The sequence below is a fragment of the Aedes aegypti genome, chromosome 3 (genome assembly GCF_002204515.2).
Source record: "Aedes aegypti strain LVP_AGWG chromosome 3, AaegL5.0 Primary Assembly, whole genome shotgun sequence".
NCBI classification, from domain to species: domain Eukaryota; kingdom Metazoa; phylum Arthropoda; class Insecta; order Diptera; family Culicidae; genus Aedes; species Aedes aegypti.
Window position 1 is genome coordinate 89,328,350 of NC_035109.1, and position 27,657 is coordinate 89,356,006.

The 27,657-nt window shown below is 34.8% G+C and overlaps 1 protein-coding gene across 7 annotated transcripts; it reads right to left on the reverse strand.

Annotated features, from left to right (window-relative positions):
* Positions 1-484: 484 nt before the first annotated feature.
* LOC5566157 (growth hormone-regulated TBC protein 1-A) lies at positions 485-27,547 on the reverse strand. 7 transcript variants are annotated; one of them, XM_021855943.1, is made up of 6 exons: positions 27,311-27,547; positions 17,949-18,057; positions 13,068-13,363; positions 12,857-13,003; positions 12,547-12,729; positions 485-1,942 (listed from the first exon to the last, which is right to left on the reverse strand). In XM_021855943.1, exons 2-6 carry the CDS (start codon positions 17,966-17,968, stop codon positions 1,587-1,589), a joined length of 1,002 nt encoding a protein of 333 aa, XP_021711635.1. In that variant the 5' UTR covers positions 17,969-18,057; positions 27,311-27,547; the 3' UTR covers positions 485-1,586. The 7 variants fall into 7 exon arrangements, with proteins under 7 accessions (XP_021711635.1, XP_021711634.1, XP_021711639.1 ...); XM_021855942.1 differs by having other exon boundaries at positions 17,949-18,093; XM_021855947.1 differs by having other exon boundaries at positions 27,430-27,544.
* Positions 27,548-27,657: the final 110 nt, after the last annotated feature.

A 27,657-nucleotide genomic window follows, 5' to 3' on the forward strand; every position in this document is an offset into this window, starting at 1 on the left:
CTCCTAGAACCATAATTTATTGAACTGTCAGCAAAACATACAATTTGATGATTCAAATCAGACTTTAACACGCTTTTTGTACAAAACGCTTTCATACATATTGTCTTTTTCTACATTATGTCTTGGAAACGATTTTTCAAATTAAAATAATAAGATTTAGTATGGTGGCTCATATATTAACCTTATGGAACGATTAAATTGTATTGTGTTTCAATGTTTTCAAGACGATTTGCTTAGGTGGACCATACTGCCCCTATCGACTCTATGTAATGTAGCAAAGCAAGCTCGACAGCTATCATCGTACCACTTTATGCCCAAGGAAATTTCCATTACGAAAAGATCCTGGCCGACCGGTAATCGAACCAAGACACCTTTGATTGCCTACCTGATAAATTCAAATAATAAAAAGATAATTAATAAATAATAATTTTCGGCATTTAATTACGTATTATCATTGATAATTATTTATATTATTTCATAATAATTCATCCATCAAGGAGTATATTTTATTTGAGCTATAAGTAGTTTGCTTACAATAGTTTACACAACAAAAACAAACATGAATCACATTGTAAAATTACCCAACATATGCTTCGCAATGATGTGCACCTCTATATTCAACGATAATTTTTCAAAATATATTATTGTCCTAAGTAGCTGCTTAAACATATCAATTTGCTAACACGTCTAATGACTAAGTAGTAAGTAGGGTTTTCTATTATAAGGGTCTCACTTCAGTTAATGATACAATGAACAGTTTTGCTGAAACGTTTGTACCCCAGCCTATCTTTTGTGATGTCCCAAGCTATTGTTTTAACAATGACAGTACCAGCTGCGCGATAATTCTTCTGGCGATTTGAAAATTCTACGCACAAGACACTATGGCGATTTCGTGCAATCTACAACATTACGAATGATACTGACGTTACCTAAAACTGGAAAATCCTTTTGATTATTTTGAATGGAGCAGGCCTGTACAAATATTCGATATAAATACTTCTTGGGACGTTTTCTAACGCGTTGTTCTCACCGATATATCGCTATTTGACGAGCTTTCATATTATATTTACTTTCAAACGTTTAAAACCATATGAAATGCTGTACGTACTTATCTTTGTTTTATCAACTTGATAAGAGCACCAGAAAAAAATATGGAGCAACAAAACCTGTGGTAGTGACACGTATCTGATGTCAATTAATTACGATGAAGAACCAGCTAATCACAGCCGGTGAAAGCCAGTGAGTCGTCAACGTGAGCAAAATTTGCATATTTCGCTTATCTGGAAGTGTTCCATAAACCATATTCTCTAATTTTCCGGCACTCCTGTCGAAGCGGGTGAGCTGAGCAGAAACCGAGCTCATCTGGCAGCTTTTATTATCATTGCAAATGATGCTTCCCGGAAACTGATTCTAGTGCAAACTCAATTAGCATTTGCTATGCGAACTGAATTCTCAGGAAACATCGTTTGAAATGTGGAACGTTGAATCCTTGCTTACGAAGGCCACGCACTGAATAGGGGTACCCTTTTGGTTCCCGGTTACACCAAGTTCAGCCTATATCTCTTGAGGATATAGTCCTCCAGCCCCTAGGAATCTTTTTGTTTACTGGCTATCCTTTCTTCATAGATTTGCCTTCGAAGTCGATCGATTTCAGCTCGTTTCAACGTCCCTGGCAGCTTGAAGATACTTTTCACAAACCGATGACAATCCATAAGGATGGGATTCTTCTCGAGCGCTCGAAATAGGCCTATTAGCGTAGAAATATCATCCGTTGCAAGGATTTCCTGTCGCAGTTGTATCACGATGGTAATGCCCACTCGAAGCAGAATTTTGTTGCCCTCGCGAAACACACAGTCCCATATCCGAAGGGCGGTCTCTGTCGGGACCACTTCCGCGTAAAGGCAAATAAGCCACTTGGTGGCTATCACAGGCCATGGCAGTCCTGTTGAAGATATGAGAGGATTGGATGATATGCGTTTACTACACATACAGTGCACTATGGGCCAGAAATCAAAATTTCGCGACAAAAGTCCAAAAATCTTTTTTCAAGAAAATTAATTAGGCTGATACAAATATTAATTTTCTTTTATGTCACCCCCCCCCTTCAAAATTCCGAAAATTTTGAAGGGGAGAAAAAAAAAAGATTCATCATTTTTTTGACAAAAAATAGGTTTTTTCAATTTTTAAATTAAAAAACAGGTTAAATAATGATCCAGAGGTGGATTGCAAAAAGTTCAACAACTATCTTTAAAAATGAAAACTCAAAATAAAAACTTTTTTTTTATTTTTATTTTTTTGTTCCTTATTTATTTTTATCCCCCCCCTCGTACCTTCCAAGTCGTCTCGGACATAAAAGAAAATTAATATTTGTATCAGCCTTATTGTGATGAATTTCTCATTATTGGGAACATGTGTGATTGTATACCAACTATCATATTTGATTTATTACATTATTTCATTGTACTCTCTGGAGATCAATTTTGTTTAAAATGAAAAACTTGTATTTCAGCTTATTATTGGAAAATTTGGTTTGGGGGAAAAATGGCAAGAAAAATAATTCTGTGTTCATTTTTCGAAAGCAAATTGAGTGCATTTTACATATGTGATAAAAAAATAATGTTAATTTTAAATTTGACCATTGATTTTACAATGTACCAGTAATGATTACTACATTTTTACTAGTTCGTCTTAAAAGTTTAGTTATTCCACCCTATTCGGCTTGCAACCAGTTTGAGGTGAAAGCCTAGACTCCACTCTTTCTTGTGCTACCAAAAGTTTTTGCATATATTTGCGGATGGCCGAGATACAGCGGTTCAAGTACAAGCGATAATTTAGTCAATTTTTCAACCCTATATTTTAAACTTTGCTGTTTGTAATACAATCCAGCCAATTGAATAAGTTTGATTGGTATAAAAACAACTAAAGCTGTAATAATGCACTACTTTTGAGCAAGGCTCCGTTCATGAGCTAGGTGACATTCAGAAATCTGGGTAGAGTCGGTAGAAGAATTACAAAAAAAAATATATTTTTTGCAGTTTTCTTTGAGGCCATGTTACATATGGTATGATAAGACCATAATAGAGGAATCTGATTGAGGCTCTCATTATAACGACTGAAGCGTGGTTTCTGGACAACCTCTAGGTTAAGATTAAAGACTTTTGAAGAATAATGAAACGACTGAAATTTTTGTATGTCTATGTTTTTAAACAAATCGCAATGACATCAATTTAACATAGACATTTAGTAGAATTTAGCTAAAAAGAATCTACAAACCATGCTGATTATTTTTCAACCAGGAATGAATTATTGGTATAACATTTTGCAAAAGTTATTAAAATCAAGTAGAAACATCCATAACCTGCCTGTTTTTAAATTTGATGGTTCACTAAGAGTGAATTGATATTAGGGAACAATAGATAATGAAAGAATTAGGCAACACCATGTACTATCCTCCAATTGGTGATCAAAAGTGAGGTTAGGTTGCGAAAGTTTTTCAATTTGAAATGAATATTTACGATTTCCTGTGCCTTAAATTGCAAAAATCATGTCAGGTCAATGATTGTGGTGATTTTTCTTCCAAATTTATAACTAGAAATTTTGATTACGGTGCACAAATCGCTATTCTAGAAAATCGCTATCTACGCATTTTCGCTTTCCGTTAAATAACCAATACTACGTTGGAATATCACAAAACAAGAAAAATAATAAAAAGATTAAAAGAAAACAAAACTAAAAAGGCAGCACCAAATGACCCGGTCGCAGGCCATCAATAAAGGAAAAGTTAAAAAAATCGTTTGAATGCTATTAAATTACTGCCAGATATATTGGTAACTTAAGCGTAATATTGCCGGGAGAATGTTAGTAGCTTAAGCATATGAACTATTAAACTGTGCATAAACGAATCATCTAATTTCGGTGAAAGCAAATGAAGATTAAGAATTCTGTTTGATTTATTTAAATTTAAAATCAATCATATATGAGATCTACTAGATCTATTCATGATTATCATATAACAATTTCCTGCATGTATTTATATGATGGAGTCCAAAAGATGGTTTAAACCGGATGCTCTGATGTTTGAACACATCAAATAAGGCCATTTCAGTCAAATTATTTCTGGCCATGATGTTTCGAAAGTGATTTTGATTGAAACGCTTGAAGCGTGAATGTGAAATGCTAACCTTTTAAAACAATATAGCACCTACATATATAAAAAATATATAATTCATAGTAACTTGTTCTATTTTGAACAATGCCATTAGTCATAATTTGACTATGGCATTGGTTGTATGGCTTTGTTTTAGGTTATGTACAGTGAAAACAAGGTGTGAAAAACCTATACTGTAAAAAACCAAAAAGTATATTGAATAAACAGTTGTCAATGCATTCCAAACAACCATGACTTCATGATCGCATTTTTCAAGCATTTTCAACAATTCTGAGAAATTAATAGTGTACCTTCAGAATAGTTTGAAATGTATGAATCATATCTTTGAAAATGTACAATGGATTTTGTAATACGATGTATGAGCGAATTTGAATATGTAATGCCTTAATTAACATATTTCTCTAAATATTCATAATCCTTACAAATATTCTCAATTTGATTTAAAATGCATCTTAGTCGTCCCAAACACGTCTTTTATATGTTTTCTTAAGTTTGTTTTACTTTTAGGTTGGTGTTTGTTCATTTTGAAAGTGTTTGGAATTTTGTCGCAAAGTTTTGATTTCTGGCCCATAGTGCAGTGTCGGACAAAACTTTAAGACCACTTTACTAATTCGCTGAATTTATGTATTTTTAATGTATTGTTTTTGTGATTTTGCGTCTATTATTTCAACTTTATGTTATTTATTATTTCATGCAGAATATACGTTATCTTTTTTATGTACACTGCAAATTTACTGGTAAACGGTTTGATGATGGCGTAGAGTATGGTTTATGCGTTTTCTATGTTTTTAATTAAAACTTATACAAGATTCAAAAATTGACATTCATAAAATAGCTTCTTTTTTCAATTATAATTTGTAGCATGTTTTTGGCCAAGTGAGAATCAAACGAATGGATGAAATTGTAAACAAAATTCATATCTATTGGACTGAAACCATATCCACAATAAGCGATAATCTACCTTTGACCGTAAAAACAATTTTGAATCAGTTTAATTCAGCATATTGTTGTAAATTCCATTTCAAGAGCTCTTAAAATTAGTACTGGCTCAAACTCTTGCTTTAGATGGCTTCATTGCTCAATTGTTATCAAAAGAATTCATTATATGGGATTGTTACATTCAGATACTATTATTCTTTTTAAAATGGCTATATGGAATGCTCACCCAAGCTTAAATATGTGTTGCATGTCATACAGCCTACCAATGCATATATATTCATTTATATTGGAATACTTAAAGAGAATTTAAAAAAAAAAACAAATTTTCAAATTTAAAAGAAGATTGAAGAATAGAATTATTAGTAAAGTAGTATGATAATAAATCTTCGACGTGTAAATAAAAAAAACGAATTTAGTACTATACCATTTAATTACACTAAAGTTTGTATGCTTTGACATATACGAGTATTTCGACCTCAACTTACGAGACGGCCTTACTTCAGTGTCGTGTACTAAACTTCGATGTCAATTATTAAATTTAATTTGACATTTTACTACCAAATCTTATTCTAGAGTTCGATAAAAGAAGTAGTATTTCCGTCATCGCAACATATGCCTGATTTAAAATGAAAACAGTATATATTCAAGTAAAAATTATATGAATGCGCTCTACTCATTCAAGTTATGTTACATTTTTATCATAAAATCAAAAAACTGCAAAATGGGATCATATTTTGCGAAATGAAGTGGAGATATGGACATCATGGTGAGGTAATTTGTTGTACAACGAAGTTTTTAATTTCAATTCTTTCTAGATACAGGTTTGAATTTAACCTTTTCCTTTTGTTCAGAGCAAAAATTTCCTTTACTTTGATCAAAAATAACGGTTGGGTAACAAAATGTCGAATGCCAAAACGTCGAAAAGACAACAAAACGTCGAAAGACAAAATTTCGAATGCCAAAACGTCGAAATGACAAAATGTCAGGCAAATCTTGTTGAAATTGTTTAAGTATTTTCATTAATTCTTCAGATTATAAAACAATTCTTAAAGTTTATAATCAAAGTGTTAATTTTGTAATAAAACACTATCGTACTAAATTAGGTTTCCACTTACTCATGGATTGATGCGTGAATTGTACTTTCTTTGTAATGTTTAAAGATAAAACTATATAAATTCTCTACACACAAATAGAAGTTTATCAACGTACACGGGTAGAAATCTGAATCCAAAAACAAGATTATGACTCATGATATCATGATTCCAGCGTGTTTTCGTCTTATGAAAATACACCATGATTTGGACTCATGATATCATGAGTCAGATTGCCGTAACGCAACACACGCGTTAGGTTTTTGCAGCTGATTGCTCGGAATCATGATTCAAATGCCAAAACAGCTCAGTCACGCATCCGTTTATGATCGACAAAATAAAAAAAAATAAAATAGCATTCATTGAGATTCGAGCCAAGAACCTTCCGATTGTGAGCCACGTACTCTACCACTCAACCGCTTCGTCATCTTGAATTAAGAGTGATCGATACGAATGATGTTACGCTTGTGAGGAATCATGCTTATGACTCCAGGAACCATGATTTGTGATCCTGATATTATGACCTAATCAATTTATGAATTTCATGATTTGTAAATCATGGTGTGGGGACCAGATTTTTATCCGTGTACTTTATTTAGAATGCCGAATCTCGGGTAATTTTAACCGCACAGCCGAGTAATCGGCAAACATATTTTTGCTGGGATCTTAGGAAATTAAAGCCGCGTATCAGTAAATCATGCTTCATTGCTAAGCAACTGGACAATTTGTTTGACGGGGTTGATGGTCTGACGGCTACCGCTTCTGCTTCATATGCAGAAGGTCATGGGTTCAATCCCAGGTCCGTCCTTTTCCTCGTACTTTGTAGTTGTATCTTTCACTGGCTTCTATCGTCCACTCTCAATCTATCACACTCACACCCTATTCGTTCATAGCAAACGCTAGAACCAGAGACGGGCAACAAACCTTTTCCCTACGCTTCCACTCTATCTTCATTATAGCACTCTTTTCCTTACGCCTGATACAAAGGCAGTCTGCTAACCAAAGATACCTCTCTGCCATGCCTCTCCCTTAATCCATAAACTCCTGCGTAGACGCAGTGGTATATACGGTCTACTATGGGAGCCAGTTTAATGCATCATCAATACCTCCCCCTTTCCCGCATTGGACAGCATTTTGACGTGGCAGGCGTCATTGTTGCCTAAAAATAGAAGATCAGCAGCACTTATACACTGAGGGTGTCTGTTACCTTCAAGCAGTTATTTGGTTGGTTCCTTGTGTAAGTGCAACTGTTCTGGCGATACTGGAGTAGCAACCACGGGCGGCCAATCAAGCTCAAGCTCAAGCTTCGTTGCTAAGCAACTAGACAATTTGTTAGCTGAGTCTCGATTAAAATTGGAAATACAGATTCTAAGCCGAGCTCGTGAAAAAAATCTAAGTGTGATTAGTACATATTTTCAAAATTTGCTGAATATCCTGATGAAGACTATCTGTTTCCGAAAAGCAAATCAATAAATCGATTCAATTGTACTTTTCCGGAAAGAGAATGAGTAAACTTTTTAAAGAATAAAGAATTCACTTATTGTCAAAAATCCAGTTGCACATATGACGAAATTGGTGTCACTAGTTTGTTGAAAGAATGAGTTTGATTTATAAGAATAAATAAAACAATATTTTTCAACAAATAATTTAACCTGTAGCAATTACAATTTGCCTTCAAATAAGTGCTGCGATATAATTTAACTGTAAGATATTTAATAATTTAATAGAAGCATTTGAGCTTATTGGGCAAACATATCTTGTTTTAAATGAAAAAAAAATTCTCGATGATTGAAAATAAACTGATCAAACAAAACTGATACGCTTATTGACCATCATTGAATTCTGAGATAATTGTGACTTTCAATTGTGTTGTTTTGGTTCAAAATTTATTTAATTAGAGACAAGAAAAAGTTTTTGCTTGAAATATCTTGACACAAAATTTCATTAAATTGAAATATGATCATTTTTCAAACCGACTTTAATTTTTGAAAATCTTTTTTTTTTTTCAATGAGATTGTTTTAGTATTTTTAGTCAAAAATTTAGACAATTATCTACAATCATCCATACAACACTTTTTGCCATTTTTCGATTAAATTATTTTGAAAAAAAAAATCTGGTAGAAAAATTTGGCCCTATCCTAAAAATAGCCCAGATATTTTTTGGAAAAACTTAGTATGCAAAGTGGCTTTATTGCCATTAGGCATTGAAATCTGAGCGGGTGTTGCCAACATCTGTTAGAGTTGTCACGAAATGCGTCTGTAACGATGCAAAATTCTGTATGAAGCTTACAACACTACTCAAATAAAAGGAAGAGCAACTAAATATTTCAAACCCACAGCGAAGTACGGACTTGAAAAGCAAAGCACTCAAGTAAAATATCTTCTTTTACTAAAGCAATTTTGACAGTTGATCCAGTATGATCGAAATGTCACAATGCAACAAAATACAGTTTTTAACTAAGAGGAACTTATGTCCATGTAACAACATTATCTTCGACGCTAAGTGAACTCTGCCCATAACTGCATGTTTGTCACATTCGACATTCGACATTTTAATCTTGTGATCTGTGAGATTGTTCTAAAAAATTCGAAAAAAAATACCAAGTTATTTTGTCACATTGGCAATTGTAACCGCATAACAGTCACATTGAGATTATACATGAGCCTCATATTGCAGTAGCAACGAAATTTCTGTCAGAATTATTTTCTAACTATTCACCCAATATGCGATATGAGTTATACAAAATTTCACCCTTAAAAAAGCATTTTTGAATTCTTAGTAATTTTTTGAAATTTTGGTTTCCTCCCATTCTGCAATAAAATTCAAACTTGGTAACCCATTTACTCAATGCCTACTTTTGTCGAATGTTACAAATATGCAGTTATGGGCAGTACTGGTATGTTGCCAATCATTCAAGTTTAGTCATAGTGCTAATCTCTCAAATGAATAATCCCTACCGAGTATCTCTGATGTATTACAAGATAGCACAATAGGGAATTTCCAACAAAACAGGAATGAGCTCCAACAACTATCTAATGTTCATATATATTACCAAATATTTTTGAAAGCTAGAAACACTGGTCAAGTGAAATTAAAGAGAAAAATATCACAAATCTTATTTAATTAAATATTTAGATTAGTTTGAAAAGGTATTAGGTACTACTATAAGTTACATATATCAATTCAAAATTCTTAATGTAGCTGACAACACTGCTCAAATAAAAAGAATAACTAAATATGTTATAGCTATAGCAAGGTTGGAGAGGAAAATTGAAATACAACAAAATATTATAAGCTGACAGCACTGCTAAAATAGTATCAATCAAATCTTAATATTTCGAACCAGCTGTAAGTTAAAAAATCTGAAACTTCTGCAAAGTTGATCCCCTCCCCTCTCACACCAGTGTATGAAGTTCAGGAGAAGTGTAACACTGTCCAAGGAGGTAATAGTGGAAAAGGTGTGGACAAAAGTGCGTTCTTTTTTCTCAAATACCCTTTAAATCGATCAACCTTTTGCCCCATTTTGATCCTCTTTTTACAGAAGGGGGATTCAGAGCTATCTACAGTGCTTTTCAGGAAGTGTGTAGTGGCGTAAGTGGGATTCATTTGACACTATTCTTTCTTCCAATAGCATTCAATCGTAATTTAGGAGATATCTAACAGTGTCCGAAGGGGTATTAGGGGAGCAAAATCGCATTCCAGGATTTTCCAGGAGTGGTACCAGAAACATAAACGAATGTTACTCAAGAACGCAAAGTATTTTTTTGAAAACACAAATGAACAAACATGAGAAACATCTGAAACTCTGATAAATTCACGTGGGTTATATCTACGCATTAGTTCCCTAAGGAATCGTTATTTTCTTCAAAAAGAATCAAAACATCACTATGTACCAAAAGTTACAAAAAAAAACCAATGTTATCGGACACGATTTAAAACAAGGACTCTGAAAAATAATTTAAGATCGTTGTTTAAAATTTATAATTTGAACGTTTTGTTCTTCCGACGTTTTGTCTTTCGACATTTTCTCTCTCGACATTTTGTCCTGACCTGAATTCTCTATCTAGTAACTGATTTGATACATTGCACTTATTTATAATTTATCCAGACAGTGTTGCCAACTATTATAAGAGTTTTTCATTATTTAATATGTATGGCATTAAAGTTGCATGGTATCTCATTTTGCTAAACATTCTTTCAACATTCGAGTATGACGTCTTCCAATGGCATCATATCAAACTTAAAATAACTTATACGTATGCATACTTCTATACGCACATCGTTGCCAGGTATCAATATTGTTTTTATAATTGTTACTTTGATCAGTAGGTGTTAGCTTTCGATAATAGAAAGTCGTATTAGATTGTTGAACATTCAACAATGCTATCTTGTTCTGGTTCCAACTTATTGAAATTTATTTGAGTCTAATGGAACAGTGTTGCCATCTAACGACAGAAAGACAGATTAGCTTAAGAAGGTCTTCAAGTTTGTCCACAACTTTACGGTACATCATGACCACATCTAATTTGATACCTTGTACGTAACCTAGAATATTTCTTTTTATTATTTCTGGCGTTACGTCCCAACTGAGACAGAGCCTGATTCTCAGATTAGTGTTCTTATGAGGACTTCCACAATTATTATGTGTGTATATCGTGTGACAGGTACGAAGATACTCTATGCCCTGGGATGTCGAGAGAACTTCCTTTACGAAAAGATCCTCGACCGGTGGGACTCAAAAAAAATCCACGTTCCTCAGCTTGATCTTATTGAATAGCTACGCCTTTACTGTTACGGCTATCTGGCCCCTCAATTGAATATACACCCGATTCTGTTTTTGAACGGGGGATGCGTACCGTGCAAAAAAAGTTTTCAGTTCAAAATTTCAAAAACCGTGTAAAAAAAGTAACACCATTTCTCGACGTTTCATGCAAAACTAAGGTTTTGGCGGAAAAAAATGTATGGAAACTTGTTTTGCACGGCCGTGTAAAAAAAATCCGTGCAAAAACAGAATCGGGTGTATATAGATCGTTAATTTCGACTGTAAAAAAGTGGTTGTAAAACGAACCGTCGCACAGTGCGTTGCACGTATGGAGATGCGGGACAAAAATCAAAACTGGAAGATCAAGCCGTTTGAGCACCTTGGTATGGAATGGAAAGTTGTTTCTGGTCAAAAGAGCTACAATTTGCATAAATGACATATACTGTACGCATAATCACAAAACTGTCTCAAGCGCCAATTTCATTATTTGCCAAGAAAAGTATTGCAATTTGTACTGTTATTGCTTATAATGATGTAAGAAGTTATTTGCAAATATGTCTCTTCTCACTCGTAGCTGCAAAAGTGACTTATACGTCTTTGTGCGACAAAACTACATTTTTTTCAGTTTTTAATATTAAATTTGAATACAATCTTGGAAACCACATATAAAATATATTATTTTAAACATAAACTTGATCTGGTGTAATGTCTGGTTGAGCCAAGACCACAAAGCGTTGTAAAATTTTCGGATTTTTTACCACAAACAACTCATATTCATACTTGTGCTGGTTTAATTACCGTTTAGAACCCAATCTCCCACGAGATATTACAAAAGAGTGTACCTAAAAATAGTCAAAAATCTCGTAGAGTTGCAGCTGTATCTTTCAGACCTCTTAGAGGACACTCTAAGAGACATGCCTGTGCGTGATCTAGGGTGGAACTCGGCGGATTTTTTTTTGGAATCTGTAATCAAATTCACAGTTCGAACGAAACGTGTCAATTTCTGAGACATATAATATGTGCATTGGAGCGTGGAATATCATAGATATTTACATGATATGTCATGTAAAATTCAATTTCAATAACGGATGTTATCTATAGACACTTGTGAATACACTCTTAAAAATAATGAAAATTACTGTGGACATAATTCTAGTTGTGACTGAATGGCACATGATGTAAGTGATGGAACGACACAAAAACGTGGCCTTGAAGATGTATTTAACCAAAAATGTAATTTTACATGTTGAAGGACACGAAAACGATAGAAGTGTGAGCGACATTTCCAGAATCAGACATTAACGTATTTAAAATTCGACTCAAATTTACGTCATTTGGCTCGCTTCTTTTATGTGCATCCCAAAAGACGTAAATCACATGATTTTTTGGTACTGTGTACTTACTATCGCCGGAGAAAATAACTTGAAATTTGATTTTTGTATATGGAGCAACGCAATGTGCGTCGTAAAAAAATGTTTGTAAAAAGAGGTTAATCTATATAGCAATTCAGTTATTATGAAAAAAAATGGATGGGTCTAAAAGTTTTGTCCGTCATTGTGATTTAAGCATAACGTTGCTTTCTTACCTAAATCAGCGATGTGTTTATGCACATCCGGTACTCGTAGCCTAACCAGTTCGCTGAGAACGTCGATATCCGTAATGAGGTTTTCCATCTTTTTGGTGTGGTAGAGTGGGACGATGTTCTCAACCAGCACTTTGAGCAACCAAAACGTTGATTCTTCATTCTTCGTCACAATCAGTATCAGACCTGCGGGGGGAGAAATTAAATCAACATAAGCGTATGAACCTTTCATTGTACAAAACTTTTGCATTTTGATTTTCCGTCTTCGTCTGACGTCGTTGCCCTAGCCTTATAAAAGACGTCATTTACTCACCGGCAATGTAATTCAGTCCCTGGCAGTAGCCGACCGCTACGTTGTGATGTGCATACGATATCAGCACGTTGTATAGACCGAGCTTATACTGTTCGAAGTGGATGTTGTCCGGGAAGGTACGGGGAAGATCGATTTTGATTTGGTCCGCTGGTGAACATAATTAAATATAAATGAGTTTCCTATAGACAACAAACAACCAACCTCAACTCACAAATTTCCTGATCGTACTCGTACCGCAGCAAAGTCTGATAGAGACTGGGCTCTTGCTGCTGCATTCGATAGGCACCGGACGATTTCATCCACACTTCCTCCCGCAGGGGACCAGGAATGCCCTTGCGGACGAAGCGTTTCAACTTGCGAGGGTTCGATAGAATGTCCGCATCTTTGGCGAACTTTTGCCACTTCATGCTCCGCGTCGTCAGCACCGTGTAGTATCTGGACATTATGTTCTCGTACGACTGGTAGTCGAAGTCCGGTTCCCGCTTGAAGCCATACTCGTCGACGTCACTGCAATATGACGAAGGAAATTTTATTATTATTTACACAACATATTTTATTATAATATATTATTGTGCAGCAACTCTACCAAAACGAAGTACACGATTACAAACAAAGACAGAGGTAGGTAGATTATTAAGTGTAGGGGGAGATCCCCCAGTACCGGACACCTAAGCCGCTAAATTCATTATTTAAAAACTATTGATTTTATGCGGTCTTGATGCGCATTTATGATAAATTTTATCATTTTTGAAGCGTACAAAAATAAATTTGAAAATATAAATATGAATTTTGACATTGTACTTTTAAAATGCATTTTTGTACCAAATTGACCTATCATAAAAGGTGGCTCCCAATACCGGACACGATCTGGAAATGCCTCGAATTCTGTTAATGTGTATATCATTGAATGTTTTTACTCCAGGAATAGTATTTCATTGCCAATTCAATGCATTTGCAACATTCACAAGAGTAATTTGAGTTTTACTTAGTCTGCAAGTTAGCCATAAAAAAATCTCTTCCGTATTTGATGAAAAACATCACATTTTACGTGTTGTACTGAATTTTCATTCTTCTTATTTTTATTGCATCTTTGATACAATGATTGACGAAATCTATGAAAAATGAATGTATTTTGAGAAACTGGTGCGAAAATTACAAAAGTATCATATAACAAATGAAGCTGTCCGTAAGTGGGGAACAGGAAGTTCTAGACCAAAATTGTAGTTTGACCATATCTAGTTGAAATATAGTGCAAAATACACTCATACTTTCAAATTATGATAATATTCAATCATGCTTGCGTGATCCAAATTATTTTGCCATATTCAACAAAATTACCAATTAGGCTCAAATTTACGGCGATACGTCAAATTTTAAACAATTTTCAAACATCTTTACTTTTTTAAAAAGGTATGCAAATTTCAAGGATGTGGTATTCTACGCAAACGTTAATCTCCATTATAGCTTCCTTTTCTTCTAATACACCATCTTGATCGGAGCATGATTTCTCAATGTTTCGACTTTGTCCGGTATTGGGTGCTGTCCGGTACTGGGAGATCTCCTCCTATGTGATTGAAGTTGTTGAAACGATTTGATATAACGCCCGGTAGGCTTATGAAGAAACTCTTTGGTATTCAATTATAGATCATTGGAGATGAAATAATTTCAAATATTTGTTCAGAAATTGCAAATGCATTGCATTGCATTTGTTCATTCAGTTTAACAGTAGCGATGATAGATTATGCTATTAAAAGTTAATGAAATTTAGAATTCATACATATCTTAGAAGGTACCGGAACTCGAAACATTTTATCACTGGAAAAGCTGTACGGACAGTAACACAAAATTACGGAGATGTTTTAATATGCTAATTTCATCTAATCGGATTGTATCAATAGCAATTCTCGCTGAAACCAGGCCGCCATCGGCACCCATCGTTAGAATTCCAATTTTATGTCACTGATCGCTAGTTTTCGATAAAACTTAAGGGTGGTCCTTTCTGTTTTCTCAAATTGGTGGACCCCTCGTACGCCAGCTAGCTGAACAGTTTGCGAAAAAAGCCCATTTTTTGATAAATCTTGGGTATTTCTTCACGGGATATGTCTCATATTTCGCTTGGAACACATAGCAAACTTAGTGGCATCGTATAGAGAAAGGATATAGCTTTCATTTAAACTTGAAAAAATTTTGGCGGCCATTTTTAATTTGGCCGCCATCTTGAATTTTGTTAGAAAAATCGATTTTTCACCATTAGCGCACCGCTAGTTTTGAATTCTGAGATCAATATAAGAAAGCTGAGGAAAATTTGCGTAAGATCCCGAGGAGGAACAAATAACTCCGCAATAACTTATGCATACCATTTTTTGGTATCATACCAAAATTAGGTATTGTTCAGTTGTTAATACCTCAATTTGGTATTATAATGGTATTGAAAAAAATCTTTAAAACAATTAAGAATACCTCATTGAGGTATTAAACAGCTATTGAGGTCTGCTGGAGGTATTGAACTATAATTGAAAAATTTCATTTTTATATGAAAATCCATCAAGTATTATTGAGGTATTACAATACCTGATCTAGTTATCAGTTTGGTGTTCGTAGAATATGCTTGAGATATTATTTGAGGTATTTTACCTCTTATGCAGGGCTAATTCATACCTCATTCAGGTATGCAGTATTGGAAATTGTCTGTTATGGAATACCTCAATTTGGTATTCAGTAATTATTTTCTTCTGCTCGGGATAGGTTACAAAAACTAGGTGAGCAAAGGTATTTACCCTATCAAATGAACGATTTTCTAAATCATGTTATACGATTTTGACGTATATGGCGAGTGCAATCAATGCAAACATAATTTTTTGTACAACAAAGAAACAAGTTTTCAATTGTTGGTGTATTATTTGAGACAGATGAAGAATAAGAGTATTAATTTGAATGAAAAAATCTGGCGGCCAACTTGGATTTTGACGCCATCTTTAAGTAGTAGAATGAGTTTTCACCTTGTTAGCACTCTACATATTGAATTTCATTGCTACCGTTACACTTATTCTTCTTTTTCCTCACGTTACGTCCCTACTGGAACAGAGCCAGCCCTTCAGCTTAACTAGTTTTAAAAACAAATTATCAAATAGGATTTTTTAACGCTTATTTGCTACCTGAATGATTCTTCTGCATATCTTCGAGTTGTAAAATAGCATTATTTCTTTCATTTATTTAAAACCATTGATACAAATAAACAATCAGTTGAACAGCTGAGATAAGATAAGAAAGATAGAATCTGATTGTTTTTTTTTTAACGAAGGCCTTATAATTCAACATGATGAGCACTGAGATGGTAAAAAATCATGCAACTGCTAAAAAACCAAGATGACGTCGAAAGCCAAGATGGCCGCCAGTTTTTCTAACCTCTAAATTATACACCTGCCTTTCGGCATTCCGTCCACATTAGAACCTGCTTCTCATCATTCAATTTCGCTATTTTTCACATGCATATTGGGCGGTACTAAAAACGATACTTTATGACTTAGAAAATCAAGGATGTTTTTTGCTTCAAAATTTAAAACTTTCATTATAAATTAATGCACTTTTGTCAATGTTTTACGTTAGAACTACAGATATTACCACAAGGCTTATTGATGTCCCGACACGCAATCTATAAACTTGATACAATGAACAACAATGCATATGGTAAAAAAATGTTTGTTTAATACAATCAATGTTTTTTGACGGTTTTCATTTATTGAATTTATTTTTTTATTATTACTGAATTCAAAGATATGTCGAAGAATTATTCTGTTGTCAGAAATCGCATTAAAAAAGAAAATTCCTGTTTAATAACCTGGATTTATAACTAATAAAGCTGAGTATCAGGCTCGGTTCCAGTAGAATAGAAGAATGAAGAATAATAAGAAGAAGAGTATACGTAACCTTTTTTTATTGGTAGCCTCTAAATTCGACATGCTGAACGCTATTAAGGTGAAAAATTAATTCTACTACCTAAAATCAAGATGGCGTCAAAATCCAAGATGGCCGCCAGATTTTTTCACTAAAAATAATATTCTTATTCTTTACTCGACTCGAATAAAACCCCAAAGGTTGAAAACTTGTTTCTTTGTTGTACAAAAAATGATGTTTGTATCGATTGCACTCGCCATATACGTCAAAATCGTATAACATGATTTAGAAAATCGTTCATTTGATAGGGTAAATACCATTGCTCACTTAGTTTCTGTAGCCTATCTTACGCAATTTTTCCTCAGCTTTCTGATGGTGATTTCAGAATTCAAAACTAGCGGTGCGCTAATGGTGAAAAATCGATTTTTCTAACAAAATTCAGGATGGCGGACAAATTTAAAATGACCGCCAAAATTTTTTCAAGTTTAAATACGATGCTACTAAGTTTGCTATGTGTTCCAAGCGAAATATGAGACATATCTCGTGAAGAAATACCCAAGATTTATCAAAAAATGGGCTTTTTTCGCAAACTGTTCAGCTAGCTGGCGTACGAGGGGTCCACCAATTTGAGAAAACCTAAAGGACCACCCTTAAGTTTTATCGAAAACTAGCGATCAGTGACATAAAATTGGAATTCTAACGATGGGTGCCGATGGCGGCCTGGTTTCAGCGAGAATTGCTCCATGTTATACAGCGAACCACCTTGTTTATAAGGAACATGTACCACCTGTATTTCCGTTCGACACATCCAAATTAATCATATCAATTCCCATTCCCTACACCACCAAATATTTGCACCATATGCTTATCTGAAATGCTATCGCTAATATCTTTTATGTACCCGCTCAACAGCTGCAGTTATTTAGTCAGAGATACTCTATAGCCTCTAGCAAACCTAGTATAAACAACGTATGGTCCACAACAAAATTACATAAGATTATATCCACACTTAGCATTATTCTATGTCTCCAGAAACATTTGCTATCAATATGTATCCTACCAAGTAGCCTAATCATGATTATTCAAAAGACAACCCGTGAACATTAATGTTATCCCCCAAAAAGTCCAAGCCAATTTCATAAATAATAAAATTACTGCACAACAAGGGAATTCAAATTGAAAACCGGGCGTGACTCACCTGAATTTTGAAACTGCCATGCTGCTCTCGGATGATGTCTATTTGTTTCGGTAATGACGCGACAATTCTTCCACTTGTCCGAACTATGTATGACTCTGACCTGGGTGGACTGGAGAGAAGAGCACACCAACAGTGAATGACGCCACTGCTTGTGCGCTACCGGTTGATCGCTTTTGCAACTTTCACACGATAATTCCTGACGCTTACGGCGACGACGACGCCATCGAGTAACACGCTGCACTCATATTGTCAGTCACACCGGTTGACTGCACTAACAACAGTGATGCGAGGTACCGTGAACTGAGATTACATTGAGCACTTAATGTGAGCACTTCACTCATATGAAAAGAAAAGAACAATCTATTGGCTGGACCATCACAGAACGCTCTTATTCCGACACTTACAGTGGCCAATCATTCAAAGTTTATTGTATAAAGTGAACCTTTTGCAAGTCTACACTTATAGTGTTGGACCATTTAAAGTTTTTTAATAACAAAAATAAAAGTAAAACACCCCTTGTTTTGAAAATATAATATGTAACACATAAATAATTTATGAATAAGAGTTCATGCCGACACTCACAGTGACGAACCATTCATAGTTTGTTGAAAAATGACATTTACGTGCCACCGTACTATGTTAACCCTCTAATACCCAAATTTTTATTTTCGATTAAAGTATTATTTTTCGTTATCTAAAATCGTTTTAAACACGGTTTGGGCATTTATTTATTTTTATTCGCAAATTTTTAAATTTTGGTTTTTGATTTTTATAATTTTTATTTTTGAACATCCCTAACTTTTTTCATTTTTTCTTCAACTTTTCTAGTTGTTGATTTTTGGCAATAATAAATATTTAAATTGTTACGGTATTTTTAAATATATTAAATTTTCAATTTTTTTTCGGAGCGTATTTTATTTTCCGTGTAACTAACGGAAAAAACAGGTTTGAAATGATTTTAATACTACCAGGCTCTTCTTTTGTGATAGGTTAATCGTAGAAAAATATAAAAGGTACGATTTTTTATATTACACGTTAAATGAAGCCCAGGCATTTGTAGGTTATATAAGAATGCAATTTTTCGAACAATTTCTAAAAATACAAAAAAGTTTCAAAAGTCATAACAAACTTTTCTTATATGCGTGTTATGAGTCAAGGTATAAGCCAAAAATAAAATCATTTTGATTTCCGAGCTACGAAAAAATACACAAAATTCTAAAGTGTACCCCGTCTAAAGGCGGGGTTGGGTATTAGAGGGTTAAGGAAAGGCCAAGTGGACACTAAATTTTGACACATAGTTTTTAGACATTTTTGTTTCGTCTTTGTAAAAATCAAAATTTTACTCAAAAATAAGAACTGTTTTTGTGTGTATCACAAGAATCATATGTTAAACATGATGTACATATATTTTACAGAAAGATTTTCCCGTATAAACATTTTTGCAAAATTACCATCATGGCCAACATTTTAAACGGTTTTTGCCAATTAGCGTGATCATAAGTCAATGGTCGTTTTATTTTTTCGATGGCTGTAACATCAGAAAGAAGCTGAAAGACTACTAGTTTATCAATAGACCATTGCGTCATAATGTGTCCAACGCTACCTCAGTTGACGGTACCTCTTTTGCATTGGGCGCCATCGGCAGTACAGAGAGCACTACGCTAGTCGGCGGCGTCGTCGTCGTTCTTGATTCACTTTTTGTACACCATTCTAGTTTAAATTTAAACCTGGAGAGATACTTCTCGCCTTACGCATCAACTACCTACTGACCTCTACTATCGATGATCGTTTCACCCACTTAACATGGGCCCACCGAGACCCCCGGGTGGTTTCAATTTGGGAATTTTTCTATGCCATTGCGAGCACTGCGTTTTGTTCAAACACTATTGAGAAACACCTTCCATTCGCTCACTTCGCCGCACAGTCAGCGTCAATCTAATCTACCTACCCGTTTTCCGTACGGCACATGCAAACTCGAGAAGTCTTCTTTTCTTTGTCATTCTCCCCATTTTATCACACCCATGCATATAGTAGGGTGACCCATTTATATATGAAAAAAAAACTGTTAAGACCAATGCAGCGGATCATTTTTGTCATATTTGTTACTTATTTAAATGATATACTAGAGCAAATTTGAAAGTTTTGTTGTCTACAAGTCAAAAAGGAAATCGAAAGTTCCATTCAATTGTTAAAAATATTAGTTTGTTTGGTATCAGATGATGGAGGGGATCTTAGAAAACGTGTTTTTCATGGTCACAATAACATATTCTGCCAGGGTCATGGTTTTGAATGCATTTGCGTCTTATAAGTTTGATGTGCTTTTATTTATATTTTGTAAAAGTGTAATGAAAAATACAGAGGTCTATATGAGTTTTTTGGGAAAGAAGTTTGTTTCTTTGGTGAGAGACTACTTATATCAATCCTAGTTCATAGGTTTTAGCAGCCGCTTTTCACACTTCTATGCAGGTTCAACCACGGCTCTCCAGAACCAGCCTTTTATTCTAAAATATGTTAAAGTCTCTAGGATATATCCATTCTACAATTTAAGTAGAAACCAATTTCAATTTGACATGGGAGAATGTTCAAGACAATGCTCATCGTTTTAAAAACTTGCACCACAAATATATTGAACTCGATGACTGTATGTTAAAACTTGAATATATGCTTCCAATTTCTCTCTAGTAAAGAGAAAGTAACAAATACAAATCATGTTCAAAGAATAAAACGGTGTCTTAAGAGATTAGATAATAAAAAATAATGCATACAATTTGTGTTTTCTTTTTCCATATGAAAACATCTATAAACCATGTAATGACGACTTTCGATTTTTCTATATCCCATACTGTGTATGCAAAATATACTTTCAAAGAGTTCCACAGAGCTGAAAATACGGCCGAAGTCCACAAGTATCCCTCGAAGAGTCTAAATTCAGGGTTTTAACCTGTAATCAAATAGAAACTTTGTTCTAACCTATAGGAACTGTTGATCGAAATCCGATTTTTTGAAACGGTTTCTATAGGGCCCCAGAAAAAAGTTGCAAGATTCTTCCAAGAATTCATCCAGAGATGCCTACAGGTATTCTACTGCAGATTATTCCAAGAATTCCACCTCTACGAATTTTTCCCGGAGTTCCTCCAGATATTCTTCTGAAGATCGATTTTCCGAGCTTTTCATAGAAGATTCCTTCAGAAAATCCAAAGGGTGGAGCAAGAAGAAAAGCAAAGTTTTGAACATGATGCCAACAAATGTTGACAGATTTTTCGTCCCTAGAAGGTTATTTTATTTGGTATCTAAATGTTTCTGTAGTTCTCATCATTATTAAATTTTACTATGATAACTATTAGTTTAATGAAAAAACCGAATTTAGTACTATACCATTTAATTCCACTAGAGTTTGTATCCTTAGACAGATACGCGTATTTCGACCTCAACTGTAAGGCCGTCTTCAGTGTCGTGTACTAGACTCGACTTATCTGTCAAAGGATACAAACTCTAGTGTAATTAAATGGTATAGTACTAAATTCGTTTTTTTCATCTACTTATAGGTATTCTACTAAAACTAAACTCGAAGATTTATTATTAGTTCAATCTTATTCAAGCCATTTCAACGTACCCCGTATCTTGTATCGTATTCCTTCAGAGAGATTTCTCCAGAGATGCTTTCTCCTAAGAATACTTCACGAATTCCTTCAGAGATTCTTCAAGGCATTTTTCAAGGATTTATCCGACATATTTCCCAAGGGATTCTACTAGGATTCATTCCGGGACGTTCTGCTAGTATCTTCCAGTATTTTCTCCAGAATTTAGGTATTCCTCCAAAATTTCTCACGAGTTCAAGGATTTCTCTTTGGATTCCAACTGGAATCCTTTTCGAAATACCTAAAGGAACACGTCCAAATATTCCTCCAGCAATTTCCCATTAAACCCTAACAGCGACGCCTGCATGAATAATTAAAGTTTTCTCCACAGACAAACAGACGTCACACTCTCATCGATGTCCATCGACCACCTTTTTAACGGCCGATTCAAATATATGGTAGGTGGCCAATTCACCACCCGCAGCGCTCGCATCGTTTTTGTTCGTGTTTGACGTTTACACACTACCGCCATCTGTTGGCCCATCGGCCAAACACACCGATTTTAGCATTGGGCGTACATGTCCTCGTGACTATGATTTTGATCGGGATTTGTTCTAAGTGTTACGTCTGTTTGTCTGTGTTTTCTCCTTGGTTAGTTCTCTAGAAATTATTTCAGAATTACGTTCAAAAATTCCTCCAGTGATCCCTCCACAAATGGCATCAGGTGTTCCTCCAAGGATTCTTCCAGGGGTTTCGCTAAAAATTCTTCAAGCTATTTCTTTCTCCCACAATCCTTTCCATTTTTTCTTGGATTTCCACAAAAAAACCCTGTTTTTTTCCCAAAAAACTACTGAAAAGCTCCATCAGGGATTGGTCTTGGAATTAAACTAGGGGTTCCATTGCAAACCAATTCCTGTAGTCATACTTCTAGGGATTTCTCATGGAAATCCTCTTAACATTCCACCAAGGGATGGCTCTATATGTAATCTGCCAGAGATTGATCTACAAAAACCTTCAGAACCTTCCTCAACAAATCCCTGCTAAAGCTTGCCCAGTGACTCTTTCAGACATTCTGCAGATTTTTTTTTCAAATATTGCACCTGATGTTCCTTCAAGAGTTTCTCCAAGCATTGCTCTAGAAATTTCTCCAGTCTCAAGAGATTCGTCCAGTTCAAATTTCGGTGTTTTTTCGGGAAGCTTTCCAAAAAAATCTGAGATAACCTCAATAATTTTCCTGGCATTTTATTTCACTTTGTGACTGCTCCTTGAATTCTTTAAGGGATCTCTGCAGGAAGTCCTTCAAACATTCCTTTAGGGCTTCCCCCAGAAATTTAATTCTTCCAGGAATTCCTCCTGGAATTCTCCAAAAATTCCACCTGCGATTTCTCTTGAGGGATATTTCATTGAGGGATACTATCGATAATTTCTTAAGAACATGATGGAATTTCTAGAAAGACTATTCTAGAAATTCTGTCGAGAATTCTTCTAAAAACTTCTACTGAGATTCCATCAAAAACTCTTCTAGTGGTTCTTTAAGGAATTTTTCAAGAGGTAATTTATCCAAGAAAAGCTTTAATCTCTTTAAGGTTTTGTCCTTCAAAAAAAGCTTCAAGAATTCTACTATGATTTTTGCAATGTTCTTACAGAAATTCTGCTTCAGTAACGAATACTACAGTTCTTTTCAATAGATTCCTCTTAAATTTATTTAAAGGTATCTTCGAACGATTCATTTTAAAGATTGTTGATGGATTGTTATCTAATTGTCCTGATTTGGTAGTATCAGAATCCTTTATGGCAGGGCTGTGCATTTTCGAAAGCATTTTGTGAAACACGAAGGTTTGGTTGCGTCGTCTCGATGGTGACGAACAACTACGTCGCTTCGTTCTTCTTTCACCACTCATTCGTTTCGTTACCTGATTGAAAGCAGCGAACAAGAAAGGTGAAATGAAAGAGTAAGAACTGCGTTTCAGTAGATATCATTGAAATCTATCAAAATGTTTCAAATTGGATTTTACCTATTTTTTGTAATGTATATAACTTGTTAGGCAATAAATTAAGATAGAGAAAGTATGCGGGCCACCACGTCGTTCATTTGAATTAATCTGCTCCTAAAGTTAGAGACTACCGATTGAAAGACCAGCTCGCTGCGGTGAGGCTCTGAGGCTATATGACGCGCGACGCACAGGCAGCACGAAAGAAATGAAAGACTACGCTTGCTGCGATGAAAGGAAATGTTTGTCGAATTGAAACGAAAAAGTAGAGTTTCAGTCGAAAGGGAAGTTTGAGTCAGTCAGTTCGGGACTGAAAATGCTTTAAATTAATTGAAAATGGACGGCCCTGCTTTATGGTTATTCGAATATGATCTTTTTTGTAAAATCTTTGACACGGCGTCTATTGGAATCTCAATAAAAAATTGTAAAGCGTGTGAAATTATAATTTGTTGTGTATAAGTTTCTTTCGAAAATGATTCCGCGCCAGGTATGTTGGTTTCCATTCTAGGATTATTTATCTTTCGATAAACATTCGGTTCAAAATGGATTATTGAGAGCGTTTAAAAAGCACTGGCAATGACCATTGACCTTAAATGGATAATGTATCACTTGTTTTCAATACCGCTCCCAGAGGGCGCTGAAAGATTATTTTTAAATGTTTATTTCAAAAAGTTAGGAAAAGTCAAATAAAGGCTTCTTTAACGCGACGCTTGACCAATAATAACCCCAATGTTCGAGTGTTGCAAGAGTTTCTTTTTAAGATTTCTAGCTCAATTTAAAACTAATGTAATAAACGTCATACTGGTTCTAATGACATCTAAATAAGGGACTTTCACTCATAACATTATAGAAATCGATTTAGATTTAGAAAATTGATGGCTATTTGTTGTTTTAAGATGTGAAGAACATTCTGTGGTGTATAGTATGTGCGTAATAAAAATATGAAGAACAATTCATCTGAAGAAATGTCCAATGACTGAGGTGAGAATCGAACCCACACTCCATGACACGATGCACGTACTGCCTGACGGCGACGATGCCCAGCTACCCAGTCAACATTTTGGTTGGTATAACTTTTGTTATACATCATTCTATAAGAATCAATTCAATCGTATAGAATGCACGAAAAGGCTATATACGTACCAAAGTGGAGGCTATATGCGTACTTGGCACGAATTTTTCGGACTTTCTGCGATCAGATATACGATGTCACAAAATTTGGTTGAAAATAAAAAAAGAAGTTTCCAACGAATCTCGAACGCGGGACCTCTGGATCAGAGATCAGGTACCTAACCACTGTACCACCAAGGGTTACATATCTGATGGTGATTATTTGCCAATATTAATACATGTTTCATGTACAGCGACACATACTTTGTTGTTATTTGAGGCCCATCGTCAGCAGATAGACAAAGTTTGGGTGGCAATTTTTGCTAAGTTATTGCGATTTCATACGACGCTTTCTAGATTGATATATGATCTGTCAGTTTAAACAACATAACGTGATTCTATGTTGCACTATTTACGACATGTTTTGTTGTCAACTCAGATTGTCGTTTATGAATCGTATTGGGGATTTATATACAACTTGTATTGACATTTATAACGTTTAATATGGCATCTTGTGCGGTTCTGATTTTGAACGCATGAATATGTGATTTTGGATGCACATTCTTATACGATACGTGGTTTACTGGGTATTATGTGCAGTAGTTAGACTTTGTGAAAATGCCATATATATTCTATAGAATAACTAGAAACAAATTTACCAAATACATTTTATAAAAAATAATGCTTTTAGCCACTGTATGGTACACTACCAGTACATAAAACTTAAAAAAAATTAACAAGCTGTAGAATTGAAATCATTGGATGATGTATCCATCCTAAGTTTTGACGAACCAAAAGAAGAAGTGTATGGCTTGTTAAACGATGTTAAAAGTTACAATTGGGTGTACAAATCAACAGAAAGATAATATGCTACTTCAAAGTTTAATCTACACATACTGTTTGGTTAAAAGCCGTAGAATTTTTAAGTAACTGTGATGTATAATAGTCAGCGATTTTTTTAACCTCAAATACCTATAAATTTCTCCATTTTCTTAGCCTTTATAATAGAACACTTTTTTATTGTTAGACAGAAAACCAAAAAATATGCGCATTGAGTTATTTTTAATGGAGTACTGTTTATACCTGAGCAAAACGGAGCCAGATTAAATTGATTCTTCATATTCATAAATGTTTCTTAGTAAACTATGTTAGTTTTTGGAAATGCTGAAGTGATCTTGTTTTGTCCGTAACTATATTTGGTCGATTTTCTCCATACAAACTTTAAGCTCGTTGAGCCAGTGGCGTTACCAAGGGGGGGTTTTGGGGGTCAAAACCCCTCCCAGGGCCGAAAAATTATAAGGCTTGCCAAGTATATTTTTGAAATTCAACATTACACATTATACAACTACAGAGTAGTAGCTTAGTTAGACTCGTGTTATCACTAGGAATGTCTGTGGTTTTTCAAGTTAATTCTTCTAAGTTGTGTTTTTAACTCTTATACTCTTCAGGGAGTTAGATAAATATGAAATATTACTACAACAAGCTTATAAATAATCAAAATTACTAGCCTCTAAACGTGTTGTCTCAACAGTTTGTCAAACCTTCAAATATATTCATTGGTGCACCATGTAACTGTCAGAGCATACAAATTCCTTGATTTTTTAAGATTATTTGGCTGCCTGTGGAAGTATTGCGGCCTCACTAGTAATTTCAAAAATTTTGAGATTTTGTAGGTGTGGATCATGAATTAAAATTCTGAAAAACCTTTTTTTGTGGATAATTCATAAAAACAGGGTGCTCATCTAAAAATGTTGGAAATGTTGTTGTGACTCGGATTTGTCCATTAGAAATATGAACGCATTAGCATTCCACTACAAAAGTAAAACGATAGGATTCCAAATTCATCCAAAAACAAAATTTATTGACCATTTTGGAAACTTCAAGGTGTCATCACATATTTTGTCATAAAATCTTTACAATGAAAGCAGAACTCACTTTTTAACTTTGGACTCAATTAACTAGATTGTAATATGTGACAATTACAAAGTTTTACATGAGTTTTCCAATGCTGATCTACTTTCGACCTACTGCAACAATAGTGGCAATGATTTCTATAGCAAATTGCTGCGCCTAAAGATTATTCCTGAAACCATTTTCATTGTTGAAGAACTCGAAAACATGATACAACACAGCAGAAGAACCATTCACGGCATCACGCTAATAGAATGTAATATTGCTTAATTCATTTTACTATGCAAAAAACAAAGCATATATTAATTTTGAACTAGATGTTTTTTGTATTAAAAATATCTTCTGACAAAGTATTTTGAAATTGGCAAAACCCCCCCTAGAACTAAATCCTGGTTGCGCTACTGCGTTGAGCTCCCCCTAGAGAACTTAGACAGTAGCTTCTGGGGGCCCAAATGTACAAGTTTGGGCGGTGTAACTCAAGATGTTCTGTAGTTTAATCATTATGGGCCACCCTAATATACACGCTCGAATGCTTCACTTCATTCCAATCGTTCCTCCCCGCGGTAGTGTAGAGATATAGGGACCGACGACGAAGGTGTTTATAATCACTACCACTCAGTGCACGTAACTGCTGTTTTATTCCCGAGATTATTTAGAATAGTGGAATCCCAACTGTTTGACCATTTGTGCGCGATTTGCAGCAACTGCGAACACTTTCCAGCTAGTAAACCCGTCGATGGTGGATGAGTAAGTCGAACGACGAGACGATTACCTCCTCTATTCATTTGCTTTGCACACGGTCTAGTCTGGTAGAAGTCGCACCGTCCAAGACGATTTCAATGAAACTGGGTGGGTGTATTGTTCTTCTTTCTTAACTAGTTTTTCTCTAACCACTTAGCTGGTCAAATAGACCGTAAGACCACACCGTAGCACATCGTGGTATAGTAAACACATGATCAACTACTCAATCAATGGATGGTCTAATGGCACTGCAGATAATGTTCCTCGTACCGTACTGCAGGCCTCGAAACCCTGTGTGTGGGTGAACAAGGTATGATTCTTGGTATGATTTTTGTTTTGATTTTTCAATCTATCAATGCTTTCGTCGAAGAGGGTTAT